The sequence below is a fragment of the Pecten maximus genome, chromosome 7 (genome assembly GCF_902652985.1).
Source record: "Pecten maximus chromosome 7, xPecMax1.1, whole genome shotgun sequence".
NCBI classification, from domain to species: Eukaryota; Metazoa; Mollusca; class Bivalvia; order Pectinida; family Pectinidae; genus Pecten; species Pecten maximus.
The window spans coordinates 45,518,199-45,545,622 of NC_047021.1; the positions used below are offsets into that span (position 1 = coordinate 45,518,199).

Sequence of the window (27,424 nt, forward strand, 5' to 3'; positions counted from 1 at the left end):
TTTCCTGAATTTGTTGAAAGGCCGATTTAAGCAAAAGTTTGCATACTGAAAGATATTGGTTAAATATTCCTTTTCATAATATTTTCATTCATTTCCATTACTATTAACTAGAGAAAGCAAAAATTATTTACAACATGTATTTTTTCGCATTGCCATTTTGATGATACAGAGTAGTTCGGTAAGCATATATGGAGGAACAAGGTGCCATGGGAAATTTTGGTTTTGTTATTGATTTTAATTTCTTCCAACCGTTAAGTTACATGAGCAAACTCTAGATATTCCTTTTTCAACACACAAATTTTCGTTAAAATCCATCAATGAATTAAGTTGGGGTAATTGATAGCAAAAGGTTGAAAATACAAATAATTTATGGCTCTGCTTAAGGTGCCTATATTAATTTTTGCATGCACTAATCAGAATATGAAATAGTTGACAAATGGCCATTTTGAATTTTGACATTTGCTATTCCACAGAGGTACCGTATTACATAATCTTTCTTAAATGTATTGGAATCCCTCGGTAAATATTGACACTTATCAGAAAAATAGAATTGGCTGACAATTAGCCATCATGATTTCAGACTTCATTTGTTAGCACTATTTCTCAGGAAGTTTTTTTATGGATCTTTCTCAAATTCATAGGTAGGTTCTCTCAGGTTTTTCTTGTTGTATGTTTAACTTTGAGACTGATTGTATAAGCTTCAGTACATGTAGTTTGTATCCCTGTTTCTCTGTGGATTTCTGAAATTTTTGAAAATTTTTGTAGATTCTTCTTTGTCTCTAGTTGTACATGTTCAAGTTTTAATTAGGGGCTGATCAGAAATAGAGTAATTTTTGTGACTTTAACATGAAATAATTATTAAGTAAAAAATGGAGAAAAGGTATAGAGAAGTGTATGCAATGCAAACATTTACAAAATATTTTGTTGTGTTAACTAATCTTGTTTGTGTATGAGATTCATTATTGATTTTATGTTTTTGATGGCTTTATTAAGATTAATATAAGATATACTATACGTGTAGTAAAATAACATATAATATGTTTATACAATCTCATGGTTTTCATTTTACTTGACTTTTTTGGGTACAATTACGACAAAATCTAAGAATACTTTAAATATGAAACAAACAACAACAAAAACCATTGTAAATTGTCTGTAAATAACAGATGTACAAAGGAAGTACCATTGAGTATTTCTTGTTAGTTTAATGAGCTACTAGTCTATGACTAATGCTCATAAAAGATTTTCCTAGGTTTTACCTGATACTTGTTCACTGAGGGGAAATTCTGAACGATTATTCAAGGGAGACATTTCACCAAAAAGATGAAGTGTATCTGAGCTCCTGTATTGGTAAAGTTTGATTTTGTTCACAGGGCATTTTTTTTTGAAGGATTATTATTCAAGGGAGATAATTCAATAAGAATTACGGTGATGAAATGTGTCAATGATATATGGCCTTGTATGAGTCAAAATATAGTGTTAGACGGAAAAGAATCGATGGTAAATCTTCATATCTAAGACTGAAATAAAAAATGTTTCCAGTCTGCTTTCCTACAATGCGTAGATATTTCCATTGGTGCGAGTTGATCAATTATTATTTCTTTTTGATAGCTAATAAATTTCATTTTCCTATCAATTCATCAAGATATTTTGTATTTCAATAATACTATTTTTTTTAATCAACATTCATCAACCATTTAAGCTAGATTTCTATTTAGATAAAGTAAAAACCACACTAACATAGCTGTTTGCATGATACTAGAATATCAAATTAAAAGGTGAGAATGGGGAAACGGACGACTACGACCTCAGCTGACCTGAGTGCAATGCTTGTTCATTTCATATAGACAAATTATTTCATCAAAAGTTATTATGACAATGGTTGGTTTGGTTACTACATCTTTATAATCAATTTTCACAAACATTTTACTAAATATTTTTAATTTTTGTAATTAGTATTTTTTTTTTTATTTACAAGCAAATCAGGGTTTGCAGGGTCCATTGAACAAAACCTTTACGTTTTATCATTTTTTTTTCTGAATATCCACATTTATTGTCTGAATGTAACATCTATATAACAATCAGTTCGGAATCTATATCTATATATATAGTACGTGGTCTCTCTCATCGTAATTGTACGTATTTATAAACATCTAGTGAATTAATAAAGTCCTTGTACCGTATTAGTCTGTCACCCGTTCTTCTAGAATAAATGTGTACTTTCTGTATTTAGATAATGTATGTCTTTAATTTCCTACTCTATATTGCAATTACAAAAAGTAAGTTCAACATTTTTATTTTCAAATTCAGTCCATTTACCGTATTAGTCTGTCACCCGTTCGTCTAAAATAAATGTGTACTTTCTGTATTTAGATAATGTATGTCTTTAATTTCCTACTCTACATTGCAATTACAAAAAGTAGTTCAACATTTTTATTTTCTGACAATTCCTCACACCACAAATGTAGACACATTTTGTGTACTTCACAAATATTCTCATATACAGGTCACTGTGACCTATATTATATGCTTTAGTGACTAAGATTAAGTCTTTAATTCATTGCATTTATCAGTAATCCCCATTTCCATCGATGTAAAATTGTCACGATGTATATTTTAGTCATGAACTGCTATGCTTTAATCATCCCTCATTGTAAATGACATTGACATTGTAAATGACATTGTAAATGACATTGACATTGTAAATGACATTGACATTGTAAATGACATTGTAAATGACATTGTAAATGACATTGACATTGTAAATGACATTGTAAATGATCACTTTACTATCATAGTCGTATTTTTATATAATTTCTTGCCATTATGCATATGTACTATATCTACAATTTTTTTATTTCAATTGTTTTAAAAACATAATTTTTCAGTTTCATTAATTATAAATCAGAATGTATGTGTGATTTTCAAGTTTCATACATATAAATCGGAATGTATGTGTGATTTTCAAGTTTCATACATATAAATCGGAATGTATGTGTGATTTTCAAGTTTCATACATATAAATCGGAATGTATGTGTGATTTTCAAGTTTCATACATTTTCAAGTTTCATACATATAAATCGGAATGTATGTGTGATTTTCAAGTTTCATACATATAAATCGGAATGTATGTGTGATTTTCCAGTTTCATACATATAAATCGAAATGTATGTGTGATTTTCAAGTTTCATACATATAAATTGGAATGTATGTGTGATTTTCAAGTTTCATTATTATAAATCTGAACTAAGTGCTGTACATTCCTAATATATTGGTACCTATCCTAATAGATTGCATTGTTTACCAGCAATATTTCCACTCGGGTTTCTGATCCTGTTTCACATACTTAGACCTGATTTACAATTTCTAGGAGTTGATGTCCATTTATGCACTTCTAATCGGAGAGATTTTGTGAATGTGTCTAGTCATTTTCTAATTAATGACTAGTTTTAGTATAATTTGTATGATATATATATCTACATCTATATAAATCTTCACAATGTCATGATCTGCAGTAGTTGATCTACTAAATTTTTATTTGTTGACAAATGTTAAAAAAAGTCACCATTTTTTTATGTACGTCATATATTAGTTAACTATATTTCATTCAACATTCAACTTCAATTTCTGTTTATTATCTGCATTCGATCACAACTTTTGTAAATAAAGAGTAAATCTATTGAGAAAGCTGTTTTGTGATGTCTTTAAGATTTGAATATTTAAAGTAATGATGTTCTGGCTTTTGTTGATAACAAAGATTTCTGGTAGAAATGCCTGGTCAATAGTCCAGCTACAGCTATATATAAATCAACAGTGGTCACTCAATAATCCAGTTACAGTTATATATAAATGGACAGAAGTCACTCAATAATCCAGTTACAGTTATATATAAATGGACAGAGGTCACTCAATAGTCCAGCGACAGTTATATATAAATGGACAGAGGTCACTCAATAGTCCAGCTACAGATATATATAAATGGACAGAGGTCACTCAATAGTTCAGCTACAGTTATATATAAATGGACAGAGGTCACTCAATAGTCCAGCTACAGTTATATATAAATGGACAGAGGTCACTCAATAGTTCAGCTACAGTTATATATATAAGTGGACAGAGGTCACTCAATAGTCCAGCTACAGATATATATAAATGGACAGAGGTCACTCAATAGTTTAGCTACAGTTATATATAAATGGACAGAGGTCACTCAATAGTTTAGCTACAGTTATATATAAATTAATGGACAGAGGTCACTCAATAGTCCAGCTACAGATATATATAAATGGACAGAAGTCACTCAATAGTCCAGCTACAGATATATATAAATGGACAGAGGTCACTCAATAGTTCAGCTACAGTTATATATAAATGGACAGAGGTCACTCAATAGCCCAGCTACAGATATATATAAATAGACAGAGGTCACTCAATAGTCCAGCTACAGATATAGGAAAAACACAGCAGGTTGAGTTTATTGCTGTTGTCATTATAGAAAAACAGCAGGTTGAGTCTATTCTGTTGTCATTATAGAAAAACACAACAGGTTGAGTATATTATGTTGTCAGTTATAGAAAAAAACAGCAGGTTGAGTCTATTCTGTTGTCAGTTATAGCAAAAAAGCAGGTTGAGTCTTTTCTGTTGTCAGTTATAGAAAAACACAACAGGTTGAGTCTATTCTGTTGTCAGTTATAGAAAAAAACAGCAGGTTGAGTCTATTCTGTTGTCAGTTATAGAAAAAAACAGCAGGTTGAGTCTATTCTGTTGTCATTATAGAAAAACACAACAGGTTGAGTCTATTATGTTGTCAGTTATAGAAAACACAGCAGGTTGAGTCTATTCTGTTGTCATTATAGAAAAACAGCAGGTTGAGTCTATTATGTTGTCAGTTATAGAAAAAAACAGCAGGTTGAGTCTATTATGTTGTCATTATAGAAAAACAGCAGGTTGAGTCTATTCTGTTGTCATTATAGAAAAACACAACAGGTTGAGTCTATTATGTTGTCAGTTATAGAAAAAAAACAGCAGGTTGAGTCTATTCTGTTGTCAGTTATAGCAAAAAAGCAGGTTGAGTCTTTTCTGTTGTCAGTTATAGAAAAACACAACAGGTTGAGTCTATTCTGTTGTCAGTTATAGAAAAAAACAGCAGGTTGAGTCTATTCTGTTGTCAGTTATAGAAAAAAACAGCAGGTTGAGTTTATTCTGTTGTCATTATAGAAAAACACAACAGGTTGAGTCTATTCTGTTGTCAGTTATAGAAAAACACAGCAGGTTGAGTCTATTATGTTGTCATTATAGAAAAACAGCAGGTTGAGTCTATTCTGTTGTCATTATAGAAAAACACAACAGGTTGAGTCTATTCTGTTGTCAGTTGTAGAAAAGAAAATGGTTGGGAGTGAATGGAAACCAGTTAGCTGGACAAAATAAAAGGCATACGGACAAATAATCTATGATGGTGGACTAGATAGCTGTTCAAATTACTTCAACTGTTGGTATGGCAAGCTGTTCTGGGGGGGAAAAGTTAATTCATGCAGCTGTTGTTTCTCCTGAACTTAGTCGAGTACTGGTGTGCTCTTATATGCCATTAATTCTATGCTAAAACATAATTTCTCAAATAGCAAAAGCTTCAAACTTGCATTTAATATAAATTTCACATATCATATTTGAACTTCAAATGAGCAATTGAAGGGATGGAGTCGTTACATATAGGCTAGTAAAATATTAGTTGTGCAAGTCCGTATTTAAAAAAAATGATTTATTAATATATTATTTATTTATATTGATGGTATAGTTAATTTATTAATATCAATAATTCATTAATAAATGCCTCTTTCTTTTTTTATCCATTCATTGGACACTAAGTACCCTAAAAATTAGCAATATCAATTTTTAAGAATTAATAATTCTTTTTTTTCGTGTTAATAATTACCTGGGTAATTTATTAATTCAATAAGATGATTATAAGTATTGATAAATTAATAATTAATATTATGAAATGATGGATAAATATCAATGAATAACTATTAATATTTAGAAATACCACTCATTTAATTACCAATAAAGATTAATTGATATAAATCCATAATTGATTTTATGATTTATGAACAATATTTCTTAATATCAACAATTTATTTCTTAATATTAAAAAAATCATTTATTAATGTTTTATTTTACTAAAAATCAAAGAATAGTTAATGTTAAGAAATTATTTCTTAATATTAATAAACGTCCTTTTTTCCACTTGCCATATATATCGTGTTAAGTTAATTGGTACTTTAAGATATTATGATATTAGTTGATACACACTGCAGAATTTTGCCTGGCATAAAAACCAGGCAATTGGTGCACAGGGGCATGTCTAGTCTTCTATTAAAACAAGAAATATCTTTAAGCAAGAAATGTCTTTAAAAAGATAAACGGCATAGTTTTAATGCTGGTTATTATAATGTAGAACTGCTGGTGAAATAAATTAACCAACTAATACGTTTCAGCACGGATAACAAAATGATATCAGTTTGAATCATTTTGGTGATAATGCCATGCGCGTAGCCAAGTTATTTTGTATGTGTATGCAGAGAAATGAAATGAGGGGTGAATGAGTACCGTATTATGATATACAGTTACATGTAAGTGTTTGGACAATTTAAGTCCGTCATTTAACGATGTCCGAATAGTTACGTTGTCCTGTTTTCTTGAAACGACGAGCCCTGTACAGCATTTAGAATGATAATTTGTGTTGACTTTACCTTATTTTGCACGCTTGGAACACGTTTACATAATGTCCGAATATGTGTTCAATAACCATACGTAGATAACCATAGTCCATTGGGCAAAGCAATACCTTTCCTGTGGGAAGGGCTGTAAGAGAAAGAAATCAAGACCAAAAACCTGAGATCAACCTTGTATTTAAGTCGCGTTACCGTAACACGACGTTTTGGGATGATCATTGCGACAATGGGTGATGTTTTCATGACGGTATGTGTAGGTAAAATACATTTATATATAAAAAATACAGTTGTAGTTATAAAAGTTCGATTCCAGTAAAGTCGAATTGAATTTAATATAAATAAATCTTTCAACTGTACCGGTGGTCATAACATAGCACGACATGTGTTCTAGAGTTAAGTTAAAAGTTGGAATTATAACGATCATCATTATACTCAGAGAGGGGGTTGATTGACGAGGATTAATGTCCTTGTTCCGGTTATAGCCGAGCCTAGGACACTCTCTCAGATAGGGGTCAGAGTTCAGAAGCTTAACTACCAGGGAACTGTGTTCATGTGACAACCCAGGCAAGCCAGGAAAACCACACTTGGTCTCGTTTGGAGACGTTAATCCCACTATTTAGCAGCCTTGATATATAAGGCAAAACATTCGTGACAGCGTTGGTGTGCAAACATAACGATTTAAAAATACATTGATTTACTAATTTCATTGAAGATCAGACAAAGAGTTCATATATAATATCAAAATCTGTACATTTGAAAATTAGATTTCTGTGTCTATCTGCGTTCAGAAAGCTGTGTTTCATTATATTCAATAACATTCCTAAGCATTCGTATAGTAACGTTCACCTAACGTTTGAAAGCAAACGATTTCCTTAAAAGTATTGATTCATTTCTGCATCTTACCAACTGTCATGTAGTGAGGAAAATTCCAATAGTGAATTGTGTACTCTATGCGCATATATAACTCCGGACCTGTTCTTTTGGTTAATGTTTTATAATTCATTTTAAGATTAACAGTAACAAATATGTAAATCAGACTTCACCCTGGTTTCCGGTTGTAAGTAGTCCTTTATAGGAATGGCACCAAAGGGAGGACGGTGGGCTAGATCAGACCCCAGAAAATTTTTTAAATGTTACTATGCCCAAATTTCAAATCATATTTAAATGACCTATTTAAATATGTAAATGAGATATTATCTCTAATTTTCACTATTCGCTCATTCACTACGTGTACGTTTAACAGGCGCTTATTTTACTTTTCTTAATTGAGAAAGTATAAGATTAATTTTTTCTACAAGTTTCATGCAATTTGTGCCGAAATACACATACATGTATTTCGAAAAAAAAGTTTTTCTCGTTGTTCATTCATTCATTCTTTAATTCCTCATAAAGAGATACATAGAAATTCAAATTAATAAATACATTGCAATCATTTTCTTTTACAGTCTATGGTTTTCAAGATTGAAGAGAAAAAATAATTTGTCGCGTTCGCATCGCGGAGCGCGTGTCTGTTGATTTAGTTTTGGTCGTTGGGTGCGAGAAATGCATGTGACGCAGCTCTCAGAAAGCGAGTGGCCATTATCTGGAAGGTTTTGGAGTCCTCATTACTTTCCTGTTCTTGTCCAAAAATGATTTGGACAAATCCTTCATCTGATGTATTGTCTAGAATTAAAAACATTTCAATCCCACACAAGTCCAGCACGTCTGTCAGAAACCTGTCCCTCACAGAATACGTGGCCCCACATTGTGTGACATAATGTCGGATAAGATCTGTTCGTCTTTTCCCACATTTGAGGCATATTTGATCGTTATTCTGAGGCGGGTAAGTAAGTAGCTTCGACACAAATCTCGAGCAATTAAGGTCGGATGTAGATTTCGGGTTGACCCATAGCCCATGGGGATGGATATGCCGATGAACACATTTAAACCTGTCGAAATCGTTGTCTCGGTTCATTCTGTCCGTCCACAATTTTGTTTCGCGATTTCTAATGGAGGAATTTACAAACAGTTTCCATGATAATTTTGATGGAAATTCAGTCTTGGTAGTAATATAGTGTTCAAATAAGTCCATGAGGTTGTATTTCTTAAGGATATCAAACATGTTGGGAATAAAACCTTTCTGTTCATGAATGTCATTATCAATGTAGGTGTATATACACGCATCAGGAAGACTTTTTTGGCAAGAAATTCATTTGGTAGCTTTATAAGTCGATAGAGAAACTGAAGTTTTCGTCTGTCGATTTCTGCGCAAACACGAAAGAGACCAAGCATACTCTCCGCGATATCAGAGCGTGTACGTGCAGGGAAATTCTGTATTTTCCTGGCCGCTAAGTGTTGGAAGCGGGAGAGTTTGTCAATGTCATTTTGTCGCATATTGTTCCACGTTTCGCAACCGTACAATATGGACGGCAATACAACTTTTTTTGTATAAACTGAGGTATGTTAGTGGATTTATGGTAGGGTTATGTGACCCAATGCCAAGAACAGAGAATAGTGATGCGCGTCCTTTCTTACAGCTTTTTTCAATCTTTTTGGAGCATGATAAATTGTTTGAAATCGGTATCCCCAGATGTTCATGAGTCTCTTTCACTTCCAGTTCTATTCCATCTAGGATCCAGTGAAACATATTACTATCGGAACGTCCACCAAATACCACTGTACAACTTTTCGTAGCATTGAATTTAAATTTCCATTGGAACGAATAATTCTGACAAATGTCGAGAAGATTTTGCAGCGCACGCGGTGATAAGGCTAGTAGGGTAATGTCGTCGGCAAGTGTAAGGTTGCCACAGCGGATGGCATTTAGTGGAGCACCATAATTAGAATCGGACAATTCGTTAAGGAGATCGTCAATGAAGATAAGGTAGTATAACGTGGATAGGACTCCTCCTTGTCTCAATCCGCGTTCCATGTCGACCCAGCGGGATGTAGTTCCATTGCATAAGATGGTGCTTTTTAGTCCTGAATATGTGTTCCTGATGATGGTAAGTAATTTCCCTTTGATTCCTTTCTGTTTCAGTTTATACAGGAGTCCCGAATGCCACACGGTGTCAAAGGCGTTCTTTATATCAAGGAAAGCCGCATACATTTTACTGTGCTGTTCAATATTTGCATACAGTGTTTCTTGGAGTAGGAATGATGCTGTTTGGCAGCCGATAAATCGTTGAAAGCCCTGTTGTTGTTCATTCGGGAAGGTTGAGCAGTTTTCCGCGAGCCACGAAGTGAGCCATTTGTGGATAATACTTTCATATAATTTATACACTACCGGTAAGAGCGATATAGGCCGATAGTTGTCAGGGTCCGATCTTGGTTTGTTGTTGCCTTTATATATGGGTATGATGATACCCCTTTTCTATATTTCAGGAATATACGTACTACATGTAATGAGGTTGAACAGCTTCGTCAGGTAAGTAATTAGTGTCCGTCCACCATACTTAAAATGCTCATTGGTCAATCCATCGATTCCCGGGGCCTTCCGTTTATTACTTTTCTGAATAGCTTCTACAATTTCATCGAAAGAAATTTCACGGTTAAGTTCTTCACACGACTCGTCCATCGATACTTCGGTGAATATTTCTGTGGGAGTACGTGTATCGGAATCGGGAGAATGATATAATTTTTCAAAAAAGTTTGCAAATTGATTTGCAATACTTTCCGGGTCACGGGCTATAGCATTGTTCATTTTGATTTCATTACAAATGTTCGGCGGTTGTTTTTTCCGTCGTCTGATTAACTGCCAAAATAGACGTATGTCGCAGTCGGCCGCTACATTCAGTTCCTCGTTCATATTTGTTTCATAGTCGGTATAGGCTTTCTCATGGAGTTCCCGAAAGTGTCTTTTTGCAGCTTTATATTCCCGGTAAGCATCATATTGATTACCTCTAGGTCTCCCAGCTTCTATCCATATTTTCCGTTTGGTTCGAGCGATTTTATGAGAAGTTCGGACATCCTTGGTCCAGTATGGTTTTAATACAGGATTATATTCCGAATGTGGAATGCACTGTTTAGCGGCGTTGTTTAGGATAAAAGTCAGTTGTTCACATAGCATTTCAATGTGTGTACTGTCGTCAATACGGCTTAGATCAGGTAGACTGTTGATTTCAGAATCCACTAATAATTGGTACGCGATGAGGCTATTTATTGTTGCCTTTGTCCATGTAGGGTTAGGTTGTTTTTGTTTAAAAGTGTTGTATCGCGCAACTTCTTGTCTGAACTGTGCTGTGATTGGATGATGGTCAGATGCTATCTCGGTATCTTCAGTTGAGAATACTGTACATGACGATACGCAATCCACAAATGTATCTTGAATCAAAATATAGTCTATAGTTTGCTGGGTTACCGGAAACGTATGGTCATGTCCGGCACACACCTTCGTTTTGTTTAAGGCAGTCATGGCGTGGTCCGTTAGGAATTTATGGAAAATGTCCGATTTCCGTTTTGTATATACTGTAGTACATGAAGCCGTTTCGTATCGCGCATTAAGGTCGCCTGCTATTATAATATGCCCTTGCCCACTTACTTGATCAAATATATCATCCAAGTTTTCAATTTCATCCACGTAATTAGAAATATTATTGTCACTAGGCATGTATAACAATGCTATATAGTTTACATTCAGCACGTATCTGAATACAGTTGTTAGATTGTCTGACATGTGTAAAAGAGCTTTCAGATACCCTTTTCCTCGTGGAATCAATTGAAATCTACTTTTACCTGAAATGGTTTTACATGTACGTCTAACTGCAAAAAAGCAAATACGTGTACTTGAGACATATTTAAAAATATAATCTGTTTAGTATAAAAAAGATAATCTGAATTGTATAAAATAAATATGTATTGTAAAAGGGAATGGTAGGAGAGATAAACAGAAGAAAATTAGGAGAATTTAGAAAATAATTTCCTCTATTTTGAAGGTACAATACCAAATAGACTGATTGATCAAGACAAGAGAGGTGGAGGACGCCAAACCGGAATCAAATTAATAATCATTCAGTAGAGTAAAGTTTAAGTCTATATTAAGTTTTTAAGTCTATATTAGTATATATATCTGGCATCTTTTTTATTTGACAACTAATTTTGAAATTATTTGGATTTATTTTCATTTTCCCAATATTTTGTGTAAACCGTTGGATATCAAAACTAAGTTTTGTGTGCTATTTAGAATTTGCTTCAACCTCTCATATATCCTGCAAATTTTGTATATAAAATGCATAAATTTGGCATTGATCTTTTATGACCTGAATGCTCTAAAATGTTAGCGTACGCATTTTGCAATTCTGACAACCACCAGGGAGCTTTGTTACATCAGGTGTACTATTTTGACTTGTTTCTGATGCTGATGGTTCCTTCGGGGCGAGCTGAAATTTCTTCCAAAGAAACAGGTCTTCTGATTTTTCTTTGTCCCACTTTAACCAACCGATTGATTGCGTTCCCTACCAATGACTAGTTCAATTAGTGGGTTTGACTAGAACCATCACCTAGGGACAGCATTCATAGTTTGTGTATAGATAAGCTCATATAAAGATCAGAGGTTTTTTTCTTTCTTAGTTTTGTTTTGTTTGTTTGTTGGTTTTTGTTGTTGTTGAAAATTGATGTGTACGCAACTGCGTATTTGCGTATAAGGCAGCTACGCGCCTGAATACGACTGCATTTCAATCGGGAATATAATTGTATTAATGTGTCATTTGAAAGATGCATCCACTTATTCAGCTTGCATTCAATCTTAACTTTGTTCCGTTTTTAACTGCATATCTGCATTTTGCATTTACCGCTACATCAGAGACATATAGGCTATACTATTAATATAGGTCTCTGGCTACATTGACCAATCACATACTTCATCTTGACCAGTAACGCCACCTGTCGCGTCATTTCCGGGGACAAAAGAATATTATACGGCTATGCCGAAAAATAGCCAGATCTATATCTTAACGTAAAAACTTTTAATACAACTATTTCTGGCTATTTTTTTTAATAATATCAGAGACCTATATTAAATTAGTATATATATAGGTCTCTGATAAAGGCATCGGTCTTCTCAAAAACTTACATAGAGAAGATAATTAAACCAGAGACGGATACAAGTCTCTGATTAAACTTAAGGTGATAGGGGTATGGTCCTTATTATTCAAAGAATTTCCTCAATACTTTTTAGTTTCAATCCATCGATCGTCGGAACAAACTCGTGTCAAAAAGGTCCCCGTGAAGGGCCCCTTTATAGATTTAACCAATCAAAACATAGATGTTTTTCACTCCGTAAATTCAAGATGTCTGCGCCCATGGTGTGATAAGGACGTGTTGACCAATTGATCACATCCTCTGTGGACAGAAGGTATTTAAAGTTAAAACGTATGGGCATTTGAGTAGTTGTTAACTATGTTACGTGTTAATCAAAATTCCGAACCCAAGCCCATGTAATCGTAACGTGAAATCTCAATCTGGCCTAGACGTGCATGCGTAAACGTTTGGTAGGCCACTGTAGGCTAACATGTTACCAATTTATTTCAGTAATATCAGGGATCACTTTGGGCAGAGATTTGGGGATTTTTACCCATGTTTTTCAAAAAAATCTCATTAAAAATTCAAAATTGTACCTCTTTATACAGACAAATCTCATAGGAATTTTGCTAATCTCGCAAAATCTTCCATAGGTTTTAAGAGCCAGAGTTATCCCTGACTATGAATGAAGGCAAAGCCTTAGAAGAGCGCAGCTATGACAGTAATCACTCGCCGTTAATCATTACAGTCTATGAACACGTACATGTATAGGCCTATGCCTCCACAAGGGATTGAACCCGCGACCCTCTGCTTACTGGTCCGTCGCTCTACCAAATAAGCTCATTTCCCTATAGCTTGCACTTGACATGACTTGTAGTGGTCGACCGATGTAACAGAAAAGCAAGTAGTGTGCCCCCACCGGGATCGAGCCCGCGACCGCGACCCCCAGCTTTACTGGACAGCCGCTTTACAGACTGAGCTAAAGGAAGCTAGAAGGCAATCGTATCACTATATAAACTAGTTACAATTAAAACTTGCGACGTATATCTATATCATCTTTTATTTTATGCATCTGTTTGGTTTTGGTTTTGATTTTAGGTTAAAGCATGGACATCTATTAGTATGTACAATGTATATCTAAGTCCGTGGTTGAAGTAACAAGAAGCAAAATCACTCGCTTAGACTATTATTTGAGATATATATTAATATAATTTTAGGCATGGCCTATGTGAGAGCGCAGCAATCCCGGTGCCCATGGAATTTGAGAAACAAGCACACATAATCTAGTGTACTAGAATAGTAAATCCCACGTTACAAAATGAATATATTTCCAACAGATCTATACACTGGTTTGTAATAAAGTATATATCAACAAGAATTATGATTTAGATAACTTACTACAAAAACTAATCGTAGAATAAGTCTTAAAATAGACTGATTAAGCGATGACAAGGTGACGGGACAGCAGATCTCGCAGATGAGCAGCAGACGACAACAAACAAATTCGGAAGTCCTCTTTATTTTATGTGCTATACTTGGTAAACTTGTATGCAACTCGAACGGACCGGAGCTGCACTCGTAAAACACCGGAAATATTTTCGTTGAAAATTATACCGTTACGTTTTGAATATAAAAAATTAAGAACTTGTTCGTGATAAATTTTATTAACAAATTCTAACTAGTGTGAAGTCAAACATTTGCATATTTTTAAAATCTTGATATTTTGTAATCTCCCGAGAATGTGACTTTGAATACAGTCTTGCGCAACACTGGATCTTGTCGTGACTTCCTGTTTCCGGTTACTGAGAAAGTTTTTGAACTCTAAGTATATTGGGGGAAAAGGGGGGGTTTCCGAGACATCTCTACCATTAAGTTCGCTACGCGAACAGGCTTCGCCCGTTCGAGCTGCGCTCTCTATAAACATCCAGGTTTTTAATCTGAAGTGAGTGCATATTGGACGAATCATGAAATTTTATTAATATAATACAAGTTTTGATGAAATTTTATGATAAAAAATGCAGCAACTACTGCAATTAATACAATCTATACCCACTTTGAAAATACAGAAGTTATTCGTTTCCCGTAAAATATCACATATTTCACAGAAACCTGGACGACGAAAAACTCTTAAAATATATGCGCTGAGAAAGCGCGGGAATCAGTGGCATAATCTTTGACGTTGAATTCTTATGACATCACACTTGACGACAATACAGCACCATTCTGAATGGGGTGTTCCACTGGGTAATATTTCAGGGTTTTCGGTTGTAACCTGGAAAGTTGTGCTTACAATATGCTGTTATCTAATGATAATACAATTAAAAACTGTTCTATATAATGCACATATGCAGCAAAATTACCTCTTATTCTACTCTCGCATCCAATTTGATCAGCAGCGAAACTGGGAGGGTTCCGATTTAGGTCACCAACGAAATATCTAAAGCGAATCAAATTCGCAAAATATATTTACCTCATACGTCAAAAGATGAATCAGGCCTTTGACATGGGTTGTGTGAATATATAAAAAATTAAGTAATTTTAATTAACTTTCAGTTATTTGTTTCGATGAGAGAGAAATCTTTCAGATCTCGTCGTGTTGGGAACGAGATTTCAAACATGGCTGCCTCTACTGGAGGTGCGACTTTTCCCGCGGGACACGATTTCAAAGTTGAAGGGGTATAGAATTGATTGAAAATATAGCTTATATACTTGTTGTCTGAAAGAGAGCTTCGCTCACGCTGAGCTGTGCTCTTATCATCTATAAATCACTATTTATGCTAGCAATTTCATATTTTCTACCATAATAATTGCATTTATTATTTAACTCCATACTATATTATTTCAATACAATTTTCACCTACATGTCAAAATATAATGTTTCTCAACCTACAAAATGAAATGGGAAATGGTTCATGGGATGCGATGTTATCACAAGCATGATTATGGATTCACTTATTTGCAGGTTGCATCAAAGACATGTATACATTTTTATATTATACATAGTAAGACGAAGGTAAAACCTTGATTGGATGGTTGACCCAATGTATATTAGTCTAGATTTAAAAGTATTTATGTATAATTACTGGACAGTTCTACATACTGTTCAGTGTTGGTATCTGTTCGATCAAGGAAATTATAAATGAAGTCACCTTTTCTGTTCCACCTTTTGTTAGGTCTCCTTTAATATTGGATATCAACCAGAATCGTTCACACAGCATTGACAATCTACTCCCAAATAGACCAACTCCTAAACTAAAACTACTTCTCATGTTTAAATACCTCTGTCTCTTTCCCTTCCAGAGCTCTGACCTACATTCCTGATGGTATCCCCTCTGTCTCTCCCTTCTGGGAGCACCGACCTACATTCCTGATGGTATCCCCTCTGTCTCTCCCTTCCAGAGCTCTGACCTACATTCCTGATGGTATCCCCTCTGTCTCTCCCTTCTGGGAGCACCGACCTACATTCCTGATGGTATCCCCTCTGTCTCTCCCTTCCAGAGCTCTGACCTACATTCCTGATGGTATCCCCTCTGTCTCTCCCTTCTGGGAGCACCGACCTACATTCCTGATGGTATCCCCTCTGTCTCTCCCTTCCAGAGCTCTGACCTACATTCCTGATGGTATCCCCTCTGTCTCTCCCTTCTGGGAGCACCGACCTACATTCCTGATGGTATCCCCTCTCTCTCTCCCTTCTCGGAGCACCGACCTACATTCCTGATGGTATCCCCTCTGTCTCTCCCTTCTTGGAGCACTGACCTACATTCCTGATGGTATCCCCTCTGTCTCTCCCTTCTGGGAGCACCGACCTACATTCCTGATGGTATCCCGCTGTCTCTCCCTTCTGGGAGCACCGACCTACATTCCTGATGGTATCCCCTCTCTCTCTCCCTTCTCGGAGCACCAACCTACATTCCTGATGGTATCCCCTCTGTCTCTCCCTTCTTGGAGCACTGACCTACATTCCTGATGGTATCCCCTCTGTCTCTCCCTTCTGGGAGCACCAACCTACATTCCTGATGGTATCCCCTCTCTCTCTCCCTTCTCGGAGCACCAACCTACATTCCTGATGGTATCCCCTCTGTCTCTCCCTTCTTGGAGCACTGACCTACATTCCTGATGGTATCCCCTCTGTCTCTCCCTTCTGGGAGCACCAACCTACATTCCTGATGGTATCCCCTCTGTCTCTCCCTTCTCTTAGCACTGACCTACATTCCTGATGGTATCCCCTCTGTCTCTCCCTTCTCGGAGCACCGACCTACATTCCTGATGGTATCCCCTCTGTCTCTCCCTTCTCTTAGCACTGACCTACATTCCTGATGGTATCCCCTCTGTCTCTCCCTTCTGGGAGCACCGACCTACATTCCTGATGGTATCCCCTCTGTCTCTCCCTTCTTGGAGCACAGACCTACATTCCTGATGGTATCCCCTCTGTCTCTCCCTTCTTGGAGCACTGACCTACATTCCTGATGGTATCCCCTCTGTCTCTCCCTTCTGGGAGTACAGACCTACATTCCTGATGGTATCCCCTCTGTCTCTCCCTTCTCGGAGGACTGACCTACATTCCTGATGGTATCCCCTCTGTCTCTCCCTTCTCGGAGGACTGACCTACATTCCTGATGGAATCCCCTCTATCTCTCTCAAACTCTGACTGACGTTTAGTTTTACTAAAATTTGAATTTACTTAAAATGTAAATTATCTGACTGATATGTTTCTATTGGCCAACTACATGATATGAGTGGGTTTATCTTCCTTAGATGGACAGCTATAAATAAGGTGGTCCATTGTCCACTACTCTGTCCAGAGTTTCCCAGGCTAACCCATACCCTCAATTATACTAAATGATGCCAATCTCCCTTCTTCTTTCATCCAGCTTCCTGCCTTTCTTTTACATCATACATTACCTCACAATAACACCCTGTTCTTAACATTCTGTCTTCCATTCTATCTCTTTTATCTGACATCAATCAACTTATTCTTTGTCAAATACTGTCCTCCCATTTCAAATCTACTGTCATATTACATAGAAGATATGTGGCGGTTCCTTTATCCCTTAAGGCTTTCACAATTTTTACTCCCCATTTTTTACCCTGATGGCCTTTATAGTGTTGATGGAGCATTGAGGATTTATAAGTAACAAACCCTCTGGGATCTCTCTCTTTCTCTCCAGCGAAAGTTGGGGGCTGGGGACTATGGGTTTCCTCCCACGTCCGTCTGTCTGTCTGTCCGTCCACTCAGTTTTCTTCACTTTTCTCAGCCGTACTTCCAGGTAACATCGGTGAAAGTTGGTATGTAACTTCAGTATGAATAGCTTCCGGTCAAGTTCCAGTTTCAGGTGTTTTGGGTCAAGGTAACTATTTTGAGCGGGGGCCGATAGAGGCTATGTATTGCAATATTCAGCATGCTTGTTATTAAAGTGTCTGTTTGATAGTAAAGGTCCTTTATTTTTTATTTAAGATTACTGGTATGGAAAATAACAAGAAGATGAAGAGGAAAAGAGAAGGCGCTCATGAAGTGCACAGGAAAAGACAGTGTGTAGATGAAACAATTAAAACAAAACGTTTAAAGGAAATCAATCGCACAAAGAACAACTCTAAATCAAACCCCACAAAAGTACATGTCGAGGATAACTCAATGACACAGACAAAAAAAATACCAAAAAAATACAGAAACAAATCTTTTTTCAAGAAAAAAAGAAATATGAGTACCGTGAAAAGTGAAGTGACAGAAAAGGATTGTATTACTCAAGAGACAGATAAAAATAATTCCAGTGTTCGCCTAAAGACAGATAAAAAGCGTGATGTTCATATTCCAAATCAACCAGAAGACTTCTCTTCAAACTGGGAAAAGCTAAAGCAGGTACGTACATATCCCAGATGTGGAATCGATTTGTCATCTATAATACAACCACCTTGTTCATTCGCTTTAAACATTTGAACGTTTCAGCATTATTTGCAATCAATTCCTAAAGCTAAATCAACAAATTTATCAACTTTAAACTAAAATTGTTACAGCTTTTGCATAAACTTTTCACCCCTACTGACCATATTGGACTTCAAGTGATGAATGAATGGCAGAGTCCACTAAAGTTTCTTAGGGTTGAAAGGGTTAAACAACAATGCTCATTAACAGTTATTACATATACTTCATGATAAAAAAATTGGAAAATTAATATTTCCAATTGTTTGACAGCCTATGCAGTAATGTTTTTTTAAATGTAAATCATTGACATGTTTCCTTCATATATGCAACTTCTAGGTATAAGTAAGGCATTTTTGAGTTAAATTTACAAAAATTATATTTTGTTATATGACTGTAATTGTTAATAAACATTTTGTAGAATTTTATCACACAGCTTATTATGTAATCGATTAACTTCATCAGAAGGCCTTTCTGATTATAACTGATAATCGACTATGGATTTGGAACTAATGTTCTATCACTACCAGATTTATAATACCTTAAACTGTTTGAGACAGCTCTTTCTCCTTTTTTTTTCATACATGCAAAATTTTGTCTTTTCCTTCTTTGGCAGATTTTATCACCAGCAAATCCGAAGAAGCAAGTTCGAAAGAAAAAAGTGGAAAAAATTGAACCAGAAATGTAAGTGTAGGATTTTATGCCAGAATACTTGATGAAATTTGTAAAGTACACACTTTATAAAATAAAACCTGTAATAAGTATACAAATCTTACAGTAGTAGAAATTAAAGGGGAAAAATGGTTATAAAGTTTTGTGAATTGGTCAGTATTAAGTTGTAAATAGTTTTGTTTTAGAGGATGTTAATGAAATAATTTAATATATAGTTATTACATTTTTGTTTCACCAAGACAAAGGAGTGAAAAAAGATTGTGTGAATGCATTCCTTACTTGTATGTAATGTTAAAATTTTTAAGTCATCTGATCCGAAGGGTCAGGAAAGGGGCCGCGAAAGCTCAGTCGATTAGAGCACCAACCATGTAATCTGAGGTGATGACCGGAGGTGCTCCGTCGACACTCCCTACCTGTGTGTAACAAAATGGGCTTAGAATATGTTTAAGTTTAATACATCATTTTAAATAGTAAATATTAGAGAAAGCAGGTCGAAAGTCATGCAATACTCGACTAGGGAAAACAACACCTGTGATTGACAGCTGGTTGTTAGTAGAATCTGATACAGAGCTCAGGGGTGTAGGTCGCATGATTTCCTGAGTGATAGAACAGGGAAAGGATCACTCCAATCTTAGGTGGTATTGCTATAGTCATGATAAGCGATGACAATAATAGATAGATTACTGGGAGGGGGAGCAATGATCAGGTATATTTGTTGTTAATTATTTCTGGAAATTATTTATCATAATTCACTAATTAAGCTGACTCTAAATAAAAGTATTTACTTAGATATGGATAGCAGAAGAATTGATAAACTGTATAAAAAAGTAAACACAATGTGAAGTAATAAACTATTGTAAACCATATGGTGATGTTGTGTTACACATGTCGGTTTTGTGTTTCTCATGAGGAAGCTGAGAAACAGGCTGGCCTGTGCTGTCGTGATTGTGTCCTTGGGCAAGACACTTTATCCTAATTGCTCTGGATGGTATGCAACAAGCCTCTTGTATGTTGTTTAGTGAGGTAGTCACCAACTACTACAAGGAGACCCCGCCTCAAAATGACCTTAGCTGTGTACGGGGCAATAAACCCAGCAAACAACAAACAAAGGGTCAGGATTTCGATGTCTGAAGGGTCATTTGATGGATTGATCTGAAACTTGCCATGAATAATCCGGAGTTCTTAGTGTAATTATTACTTTGGCAGATCCAGAATCCAAGATGGCTGTCATAGCTGCCTTCTTGAAAAACACACTTTAAACTTCACTAGTTTGCCTACTGCCACTGTTAGATATGAAAATCAGTGGCAATTTTTAGGAACTGTTTTTATTTTTTGGCCTTGTCAATGCAATAGTCCAGGAGGTTTTGTAATCAGTGCTGCTCTGGTAACATGCAAATTTGGTATATATGTTGGTAGATCCTTCTAGATTACACAATAGGACAGTAATATAGATTTTAAAAAAACTTCATTAAAAATACTTGAATCTTCTTTAAACATTTTATACATTTCTTTCAGCAATTTCCTAGATTTTAACATGTTGGCCGAGGAATGTATCAAAACAGGGGTGGAAAATTTGTCTGGAATTTCACTTCATGATTTTGTTCTGAATTTTCCTACATCAAAAGAGAAAAAGTATGAAAAGTTTATATATATATATATATATATACGTACATGTACCTTGTAACCAAAAATTGACTTGTAGTGTATCAATGCTCCATATATGGCTTTTTCTTTTACAGCCAGCCTGATATCTGGTTTGATGATGTTGACGAATCACTTTTAGATGTTCCAATAAAGGAAAAGGAGAAAAAGAAACAAGGCGTAGACTCTTTGGTGAAAGATGGCGTTTGCACTGGGTAACTACATATTTCTTTGAATTAGGCCTTAAAAAATATAAAGCTCCCATTTCCTCCTACTGTGTAATTAATATGTATATATAATAAGTCATTCTGTTTCTATTTCAGTAAAATGTTAATTCATTTCCTTATTTGAGGCCTTTGGCTTATTACATTTTATTTATGTAACAAAGTGCATGATAAATTAAATATAAGTTTAAAATCATCGTCTCTGCTAGGGATCGAACCCAGGACCTCTGGCTTACTTGTCTTACTCTCAACTGATCGAGCTAAAGATAAGATCTCTCTAGCAGAGTGGTATATTGCGGCTAGTATTTACCAGGGTAACATACTCCCTCTCCAGGAAAGAACTCGTCCTCGAGTTTCCAGGGTAACAGCGTTGCTCGTGGAGCAAGGCTGAGTATTTTTCCCAAATCCGGACATGGGCGCCAGTATATCAGAGCGCATGATTAACTAAATTTAAAATCATGGCCTCTGCTAGGAATTGAACCTAGGACCTCTGACTAATTGTCTAATTGTCTTACACTCAACCAATCGAGCTACAGAGAAGATCTCTAGTCAAGGGGTATATTGTGGCAAGTGTTTACCAGGGTCAGGGCTCAAATTGGCGCCTATTTTAGTGGTCATGGTGCCTTAAATTCACCATCGGCGACCAGTTATTGACCTATAAGGTGCCTGCATGTAGCCACTAAAAAATTGTGTAAATTTGTGATTTTGGTTAATCTTTCAAAGGTTGTACGTAGTCAATGCTAAAATGATGTTCACAATCGAAAAAGTTACAGAGAGATGTTATACTGTATTAAAGAATTAAAAGTTGCTTTTTTAAAGTTAAGACAACCTGGCTGGGCGACTATTACTTTTCAAATTGACACCTAGATTTTATGACTTAGTAGCCGAATAGGCCACCTGGTAAAAATATCCACTTTGAGCCCTGAGGGTTACATACTCCCCCTCCAGGAAAAAACTCGTCCTCGAGTTTCCAAGGGTTACAACAATGATTAATTAAATCTAAAATCACAGCCTCAGCTAGGGATCGAACCCAGGACCTCTGGCTTACTAGTCTTACACTCAACTGATCGCGGTCAACAGAAGATCTATCTAGCCGAGTGATATATTTTGGCTAGGATTTACCAGGGTTACACTTACAGTAATGATAAAACCATTTATTTGTAAATTTGTTTCATATTGCAGATTGACCAAGGCTTTAGCATTGGACTGTGAGTTTGTTGGGGTCGGCAATAATAGCCGGGAGAACATGCTGGCTAGAATTTCAGTGGTCAATCACTTTGGCCACTGTATCTACGACACCTTTGTTAAGCCTCAGGAGGAAGTGGGCGACTACAGGACATGGGTCAGTGGTGTCCGTGAGGAGGACATGCTCAAAGGTATAATAGGAGTTATCGTATTTATTCTAATAAACGCCCCAGAGGTGTACAATTTTACAGGGGGGAGGGGGGTGGGGGCCGGCGTTCGATAGAAGGCAAAATTTCAGAGTCAGTAGCATAGAATACATGATGGCCACCATGGCCAACAGTACAGCTAGACTTACGACTGAGTATGTATACTACAAAAGTACAAGGGTCATTTTGTAATTCTCTAAAGTCAACTTCCATTGATTTCCATTTTCATTTGTAGGTGTTGAGTTCTCTGAGGTTTGTCAAAAACTTGCGAAGATGATAAAAGGAAGAATATTGGTGGGACATGCAATAAATAACGATTTGAAGGTAAGCTCTTTGAATCCACAATGATTTTAAGGTTAGCTTTTCAGATCCACAATGATTTGAAGGTAAGCTTTTCAGATCCACAATCATTTGAAGATAAGCTTTTTAGATCCACAATTATTTGAAGGTAAGCTTTTCAGATCCACAATCATTTGAAGTTAAGCTTTTCAGATCCACAATCATTTGAAGTTAGGTTTTTCAGATCCACAATGATTTGAAGGTAAGCTTTTCAGATCCACAATGATTTGAAGGTAAGCTTTTCAGATTCACAATGATTTGAAGATAAGCTTTTCAGATCCACAATTATTTGAAGGTAAGCTTTTCAGATCCACAATCATTTGAAGTTAAGCTTTCCAGATCCACAATGATTTGAAGGTTAGCTTTTCAGATCTGAAATGATTTGAAGGTAAGTTTTAAGGTCCACAGTGATTTGAAGGTACGTTTTTCAGATCTACAGTGATTTGAAGGTTAGCTTTTCAGATACAAAATGATTTGATGGTTAGTATTGTTGATAAATTCCATGTCGAGATAAGAAGCCAGATTGACTATTAAGTAACTCAATTGTAACCTTTGTTTTTTTTTTATATCATTTAATTTGTAAACTTGAATTCTAAGCATTAAACAAATAATAATACATTTATCAATGTAGGTTATTCATTTTCAACTGACCAAAATATTATTCAATTGCTAGTTTAGAAACAAATAGATGTTATAATATACACCAATAAACTAGCCTTTATTTGTAAATTTGAATTTATTCTTTATTTCCTATTCTACAAATTTCGGTCAGCTTGTATTTTGATTTTATACATTAACAAGTTGTTAGAGCAGAGTGGGGACACGACCGATTTCTAGGTGTTTGGGGCACCAGTCCTGGGGACAGTTCTAGATAAGAACAATATAAATTTCAGTAACTTTGATGGTTTAAGTTTTACATTTGAAAATAAGCAATCTTTCTTGAATGTACAGTAATGTGACATGATTGAGTTTGCAATGTTGAATTTTCCTTTGAATTGGATGTATTTTCAACCTTTTTTTTTTCAATTTTCCTGACTTTATTTGAGGATGGATTTTAATGATTTCTGTATGTTGAAAAAGAAATATCTAGAATTTCCTCTCATAGAATTAAAGTAATTCACTGCTGTATATATGTTGGAAGAAACAAAAATGAACTACAAGCCAAATTTTCAGCAACTCCATGTTCAACGTAGCTTCGAAATGGCGTTGCAAAAATTTCATGTTGTAAATAACTTTTGATTTCTCTAATTAATGGCAGCAGAAAATATTGTGAAAAGGAACTTCAAACCAATAATATCTTTATGAAAATTCATTGAAAAAAAGTTATCGTATAGTAGAATTATAAAGTATGATTAAATTATACAAACTTAATTATGTCACACGAATGTTTATCGAAAATTGTATCAGCATCTATAATTTGCTTTATTTCAAAGTTCACCTATCACAGGTCATTGTTTTCCATGTCCAGATGCAATTCATCTACCGCCTCTTTCAGTACTTTCAGTACTTTGATTTCCTCCTTTGTTAACAGGTACTGTATCTGAGTCCCCCAAGAAAGCTGATCCGAGATACATCTAAGTACAAACCTTTCAGAAAAATGTTTGATGGCAGGACTCCATCCTTAAAGAAACTGACAGAAAAAGTTCTGAACGTAACAATACAGGAAGGAGCGCATAGCTCGGTAAGAAATAAACATTGTATTATAGCTGGCCATGGACATGTGGGTCAATGCTGCACTAGTACTTGAAATATACTGTAAACTTGCATATTTTAGCGGTAATCTTATTTTAGCGGTAATCTTATTTTAGCGGTAATCTTATTTTAGCGGTAATCTTATTTTAGTGGTAACCTTATTCTAGCGGTAACCTTATTTTAGCGGTAACCTTATTTTACCAGTAATCTTATTTTAGTGGTAGGCATATTTTAGCGCTTTTTGTGGTAGAAGCATTACACTAAATTATGATTGCACTTTCTATACACTGTTTCTATATAAAATATTTTTTGTGTATCAACTCATCAATGCGCTGACCTGTTAAAATTTGGAAATGAGCTGTGTTTTTTCGGGTCAGTCCGAAATGTATTATAGCTGCCATGGCGACCATCTTCAAGAGCACATTTTGAATGTTTTTCTCTTGTTCCTCCCTTCTTTAACTCTCCTGATATGATCCGAAAATGGTCTTCACCAAGTGTTGTTATTTTCCAGTTTGATCTAAAATCTAAGATTGCTGCATTTGCTGCCAATTTGAGAAAAAAAACCCATTTAAAACTTGTTCTCAAGTTCCACCAGTTGGTTTCAACTCAAACTTTACCATAACATCACTCCTAGACCTCTAATGAATGTACAAACCATATCAGAAGGGCATGAGATGTATACTTTTGGACTTACAAGCTTTCCAAAGACTTGCCCCAAAAACTTTAAAGTGGGTTTTGGTGCCAAAAAAGTTAAGTCCACAAAATAGTAAAATGCGAAAAAATCACAATGTTTTTCTGCATGATTTTGCCATAACATCACTCCTAGACCTCTAATGAATGTATAAACCAAATGTTTCTGAGATTGTTCTGACTAAATGTGGTTACTTTTTGAGTTGCTCTGTAATCAACCATGGCTAACATACACTGTTGCACAGTCTCAATTGTTGTCAGTATCACTATACAGTTCCTTAGTATGTATACTGCAATAGCACTTTTAATTCAGATGATGTTAAGGCCCATGGGGCCTCTTGTATATAGATACAATAATGAGCAACAGAATTGGCCGTAACATTAACCCACATGTGTAAAAAGTAATGTTACCTATGGTAATCCTTCAATCTCAAGGTCACCATACCATTGAACTTGAACTTTGAACTTGGTTGTCACTCCTCAGTAATCTTCATAAAGAAATGCTCCCAATTAGCAATTGGTCAGAGCTTTATTAGCCCACCATCATCAGATGGTGGGCTATTCAAATCGCCCTGCGTCCGTGGTCCGTCGTCCGTCCGTCCGTCCGTCCGTCCCTCCGTCCGTCCGTCCGTAAACAATTCTTGTTATCGCTAATCCTCAGAAAGTACTGAAGGGATCTTTCTCAAATTTCATATGTGGGTTCCCCTTGGTGCCTAGTTATGCATATTGCATTTTGAGACCAATCGGAAATCAACATGGCCGACAGGCAGCCATCTTGGATTTTGACAATTGAAGTTTGTTATCGCTATTTCTGAGAAAGTACTGAAGGGATCTTTCTCAAATTTCATATGTAGGCTCCCCTTGGTGCCTAGCTATGCATATTGCATTTTGAGACCAATTGGAAAACAACATGGCCGACAGGCAGCCATCTTGGATTTTGACAATTGAAGTTTGTTATCGCTATTTCTGAGAAAGTACTGAAGGGATCTTTCTCAAATTTCATATATAGGTTCCCCTTGGTGCCTAGTTATGCATATTGCATTTTGAGACCAATCGGAAAACAACATGGCCGACAGTCAGCCATCTTGGATTTTGACAATTGAAGTTTGTTATCGCTATTTCTGAGAAAGTACTGAAGGGATCTTTCTCAAATTTCATATGTAGGCTCCCCTTGGTGCCTTGTTATGTATATTGCATTTTGAAACCAATCGGAAAACAACATGGCCGACAGGCAGCCATCTTGGATTTTGAAAATTGAAGTTTGTTTTCGCTATTTCTGAGAAAGTACTGAAGGGATCTTTCTCAAATTTCATATGTATGTTTCCCTTGGTGCCTAGTTATGCATATTGCATTTTGAGACCTATCGGAAAACAACATGGCCGACAGGCAGCCATCTTGGATTTTGACAATTGAAGTTTGTTATCGCTATTTCTGAGAAAGTACTGAAGGGATCTTTCTCAAATTTCATATATAGGTTCCCCTTGATGCCTAGTTATGCATATTACATTTTGAGACCTATCAGAAAACAACATGGCCGACAGGCAGCCATCTTAGATTTTGACAATTGAAGGTTGTTATCGCTATTTCTCAGAAAGTACTGAAGGGATCCTTCTCAAGTTTTCGTATTTAGGTCCAATTGAAGTTTGTTATCGCTATTTTACAGAAGGTACTGAAGGGATCTTTCTCAAATTTCATATGTAGGTTCCCCTTGGTCCCTGGTGTTGCATTTTGGGACCAATCTGAAAACAACAGACAGCCATTATCGCTAAATCTTAAATTTTATATATAGGTTCCCCTTGTTTGAAAAGTACTAGAGGGCTGTTTCTGAATTTACACAGATTAGTAAGACTTAGAGGAAGGGAAAAGTAGAGAAAAGATCAATCTGACATGGAACCTATAAAGATCATTCAATGGTGGGCGCCAAGATCCCTCTGGGATCTCTTGTTTTTTGATACCAATCAAAAAGCCTTCAAGTTTACCACATTCCTTGGGCACAGAGAAAAAAATGTGACAGTAACCCCTTGAGTGATGGAACTCCTTTTTAGCCCACCATCATCAGATGGTGGGCTATTCAAATCGCCCTGCGTCCGTGGTCCGTCGTCCGTCCGTCCGTCCGTCCCTCCCTCCGTCCG

At 35.8% G+C, this 27,424-nt stretch overlaps 2 protein-coding genes across 4 annotated transcripts; one reads left to right on the forward strand and one right to left on the reverse strand.

The window, feature by feature from the left end:
- Positions 1 to 8,245: 8,245 nt before the first annotated feature.
- LOC117331249 lies at positions 8,246 to 11,122 on the reverse strand. The gene is made up of 3 exons (XM_033889850.1): positions 10,216 to 11,122; positions 9,244 to 9,990; positions 8,246 to 8,391 (listed from the first exon to the last, which is right to left on the reverse strand). The coding sequence occupies exons 1-3, from the start codon at positions 11,120 to 11,122 to the stop codon at positions 8,246 to 8,248; spliced, it is 1,800 nt and encodes a 599-aa protein (XP_033745741.1).
- A 1,853-nt stretch (positions 11,123 to 12,975) lies between these two features.
- LOC117330970 (RNA exonuclease 4-like) lies at positions 12,976 to 24,591 on the forward strand (the record flags this gene model as incomplete). Of its 3 annotated transcripts, none has more annotated exon segments than XM_033889562.1 (7): positions 12,976 to 13,060; positions 18,182 to 18,583; positions 19,260 to 19,327; positions 21,055 to 21,171; positions 22,363 to 22,556; positions 22,807 to 22,895; positions 24,442 to 24,591. In XM_033889562.1, coding segments are annotated over 6 exon segments (1,011 nt in total), but the record flags the coding sequence as incomplete, so codon positions are not given.
- Between the last annotated feature and the right edge of the window lie 2,833 nt (positions 24,592 to 27,424).

Bases quoted from the DNA above. Each gene is read 5' to 3' on its own strand.
- LOC117331249 (XM_033889850.1), bottom strand. From the start codon at position 11,122: ATGACTGCCTTAAACAAAACGAAGGTGTGTGCCGGACATGACCATACG. The intron at 9,991-10,215 runs GTAATAAACGGA...TCTTACCGGTAG, and splicing joins TGTAGAAGCTATTCAGAAAA to TGTATAAATTATATGAAAGT. The intron at 8,392-9,243 runs GTAAGAAAGGAC...TTTTAATTCTAG, and splicing joins CAAAAAGATTGAAAAAAGCT to ACAATACATCAGATGAAGGA.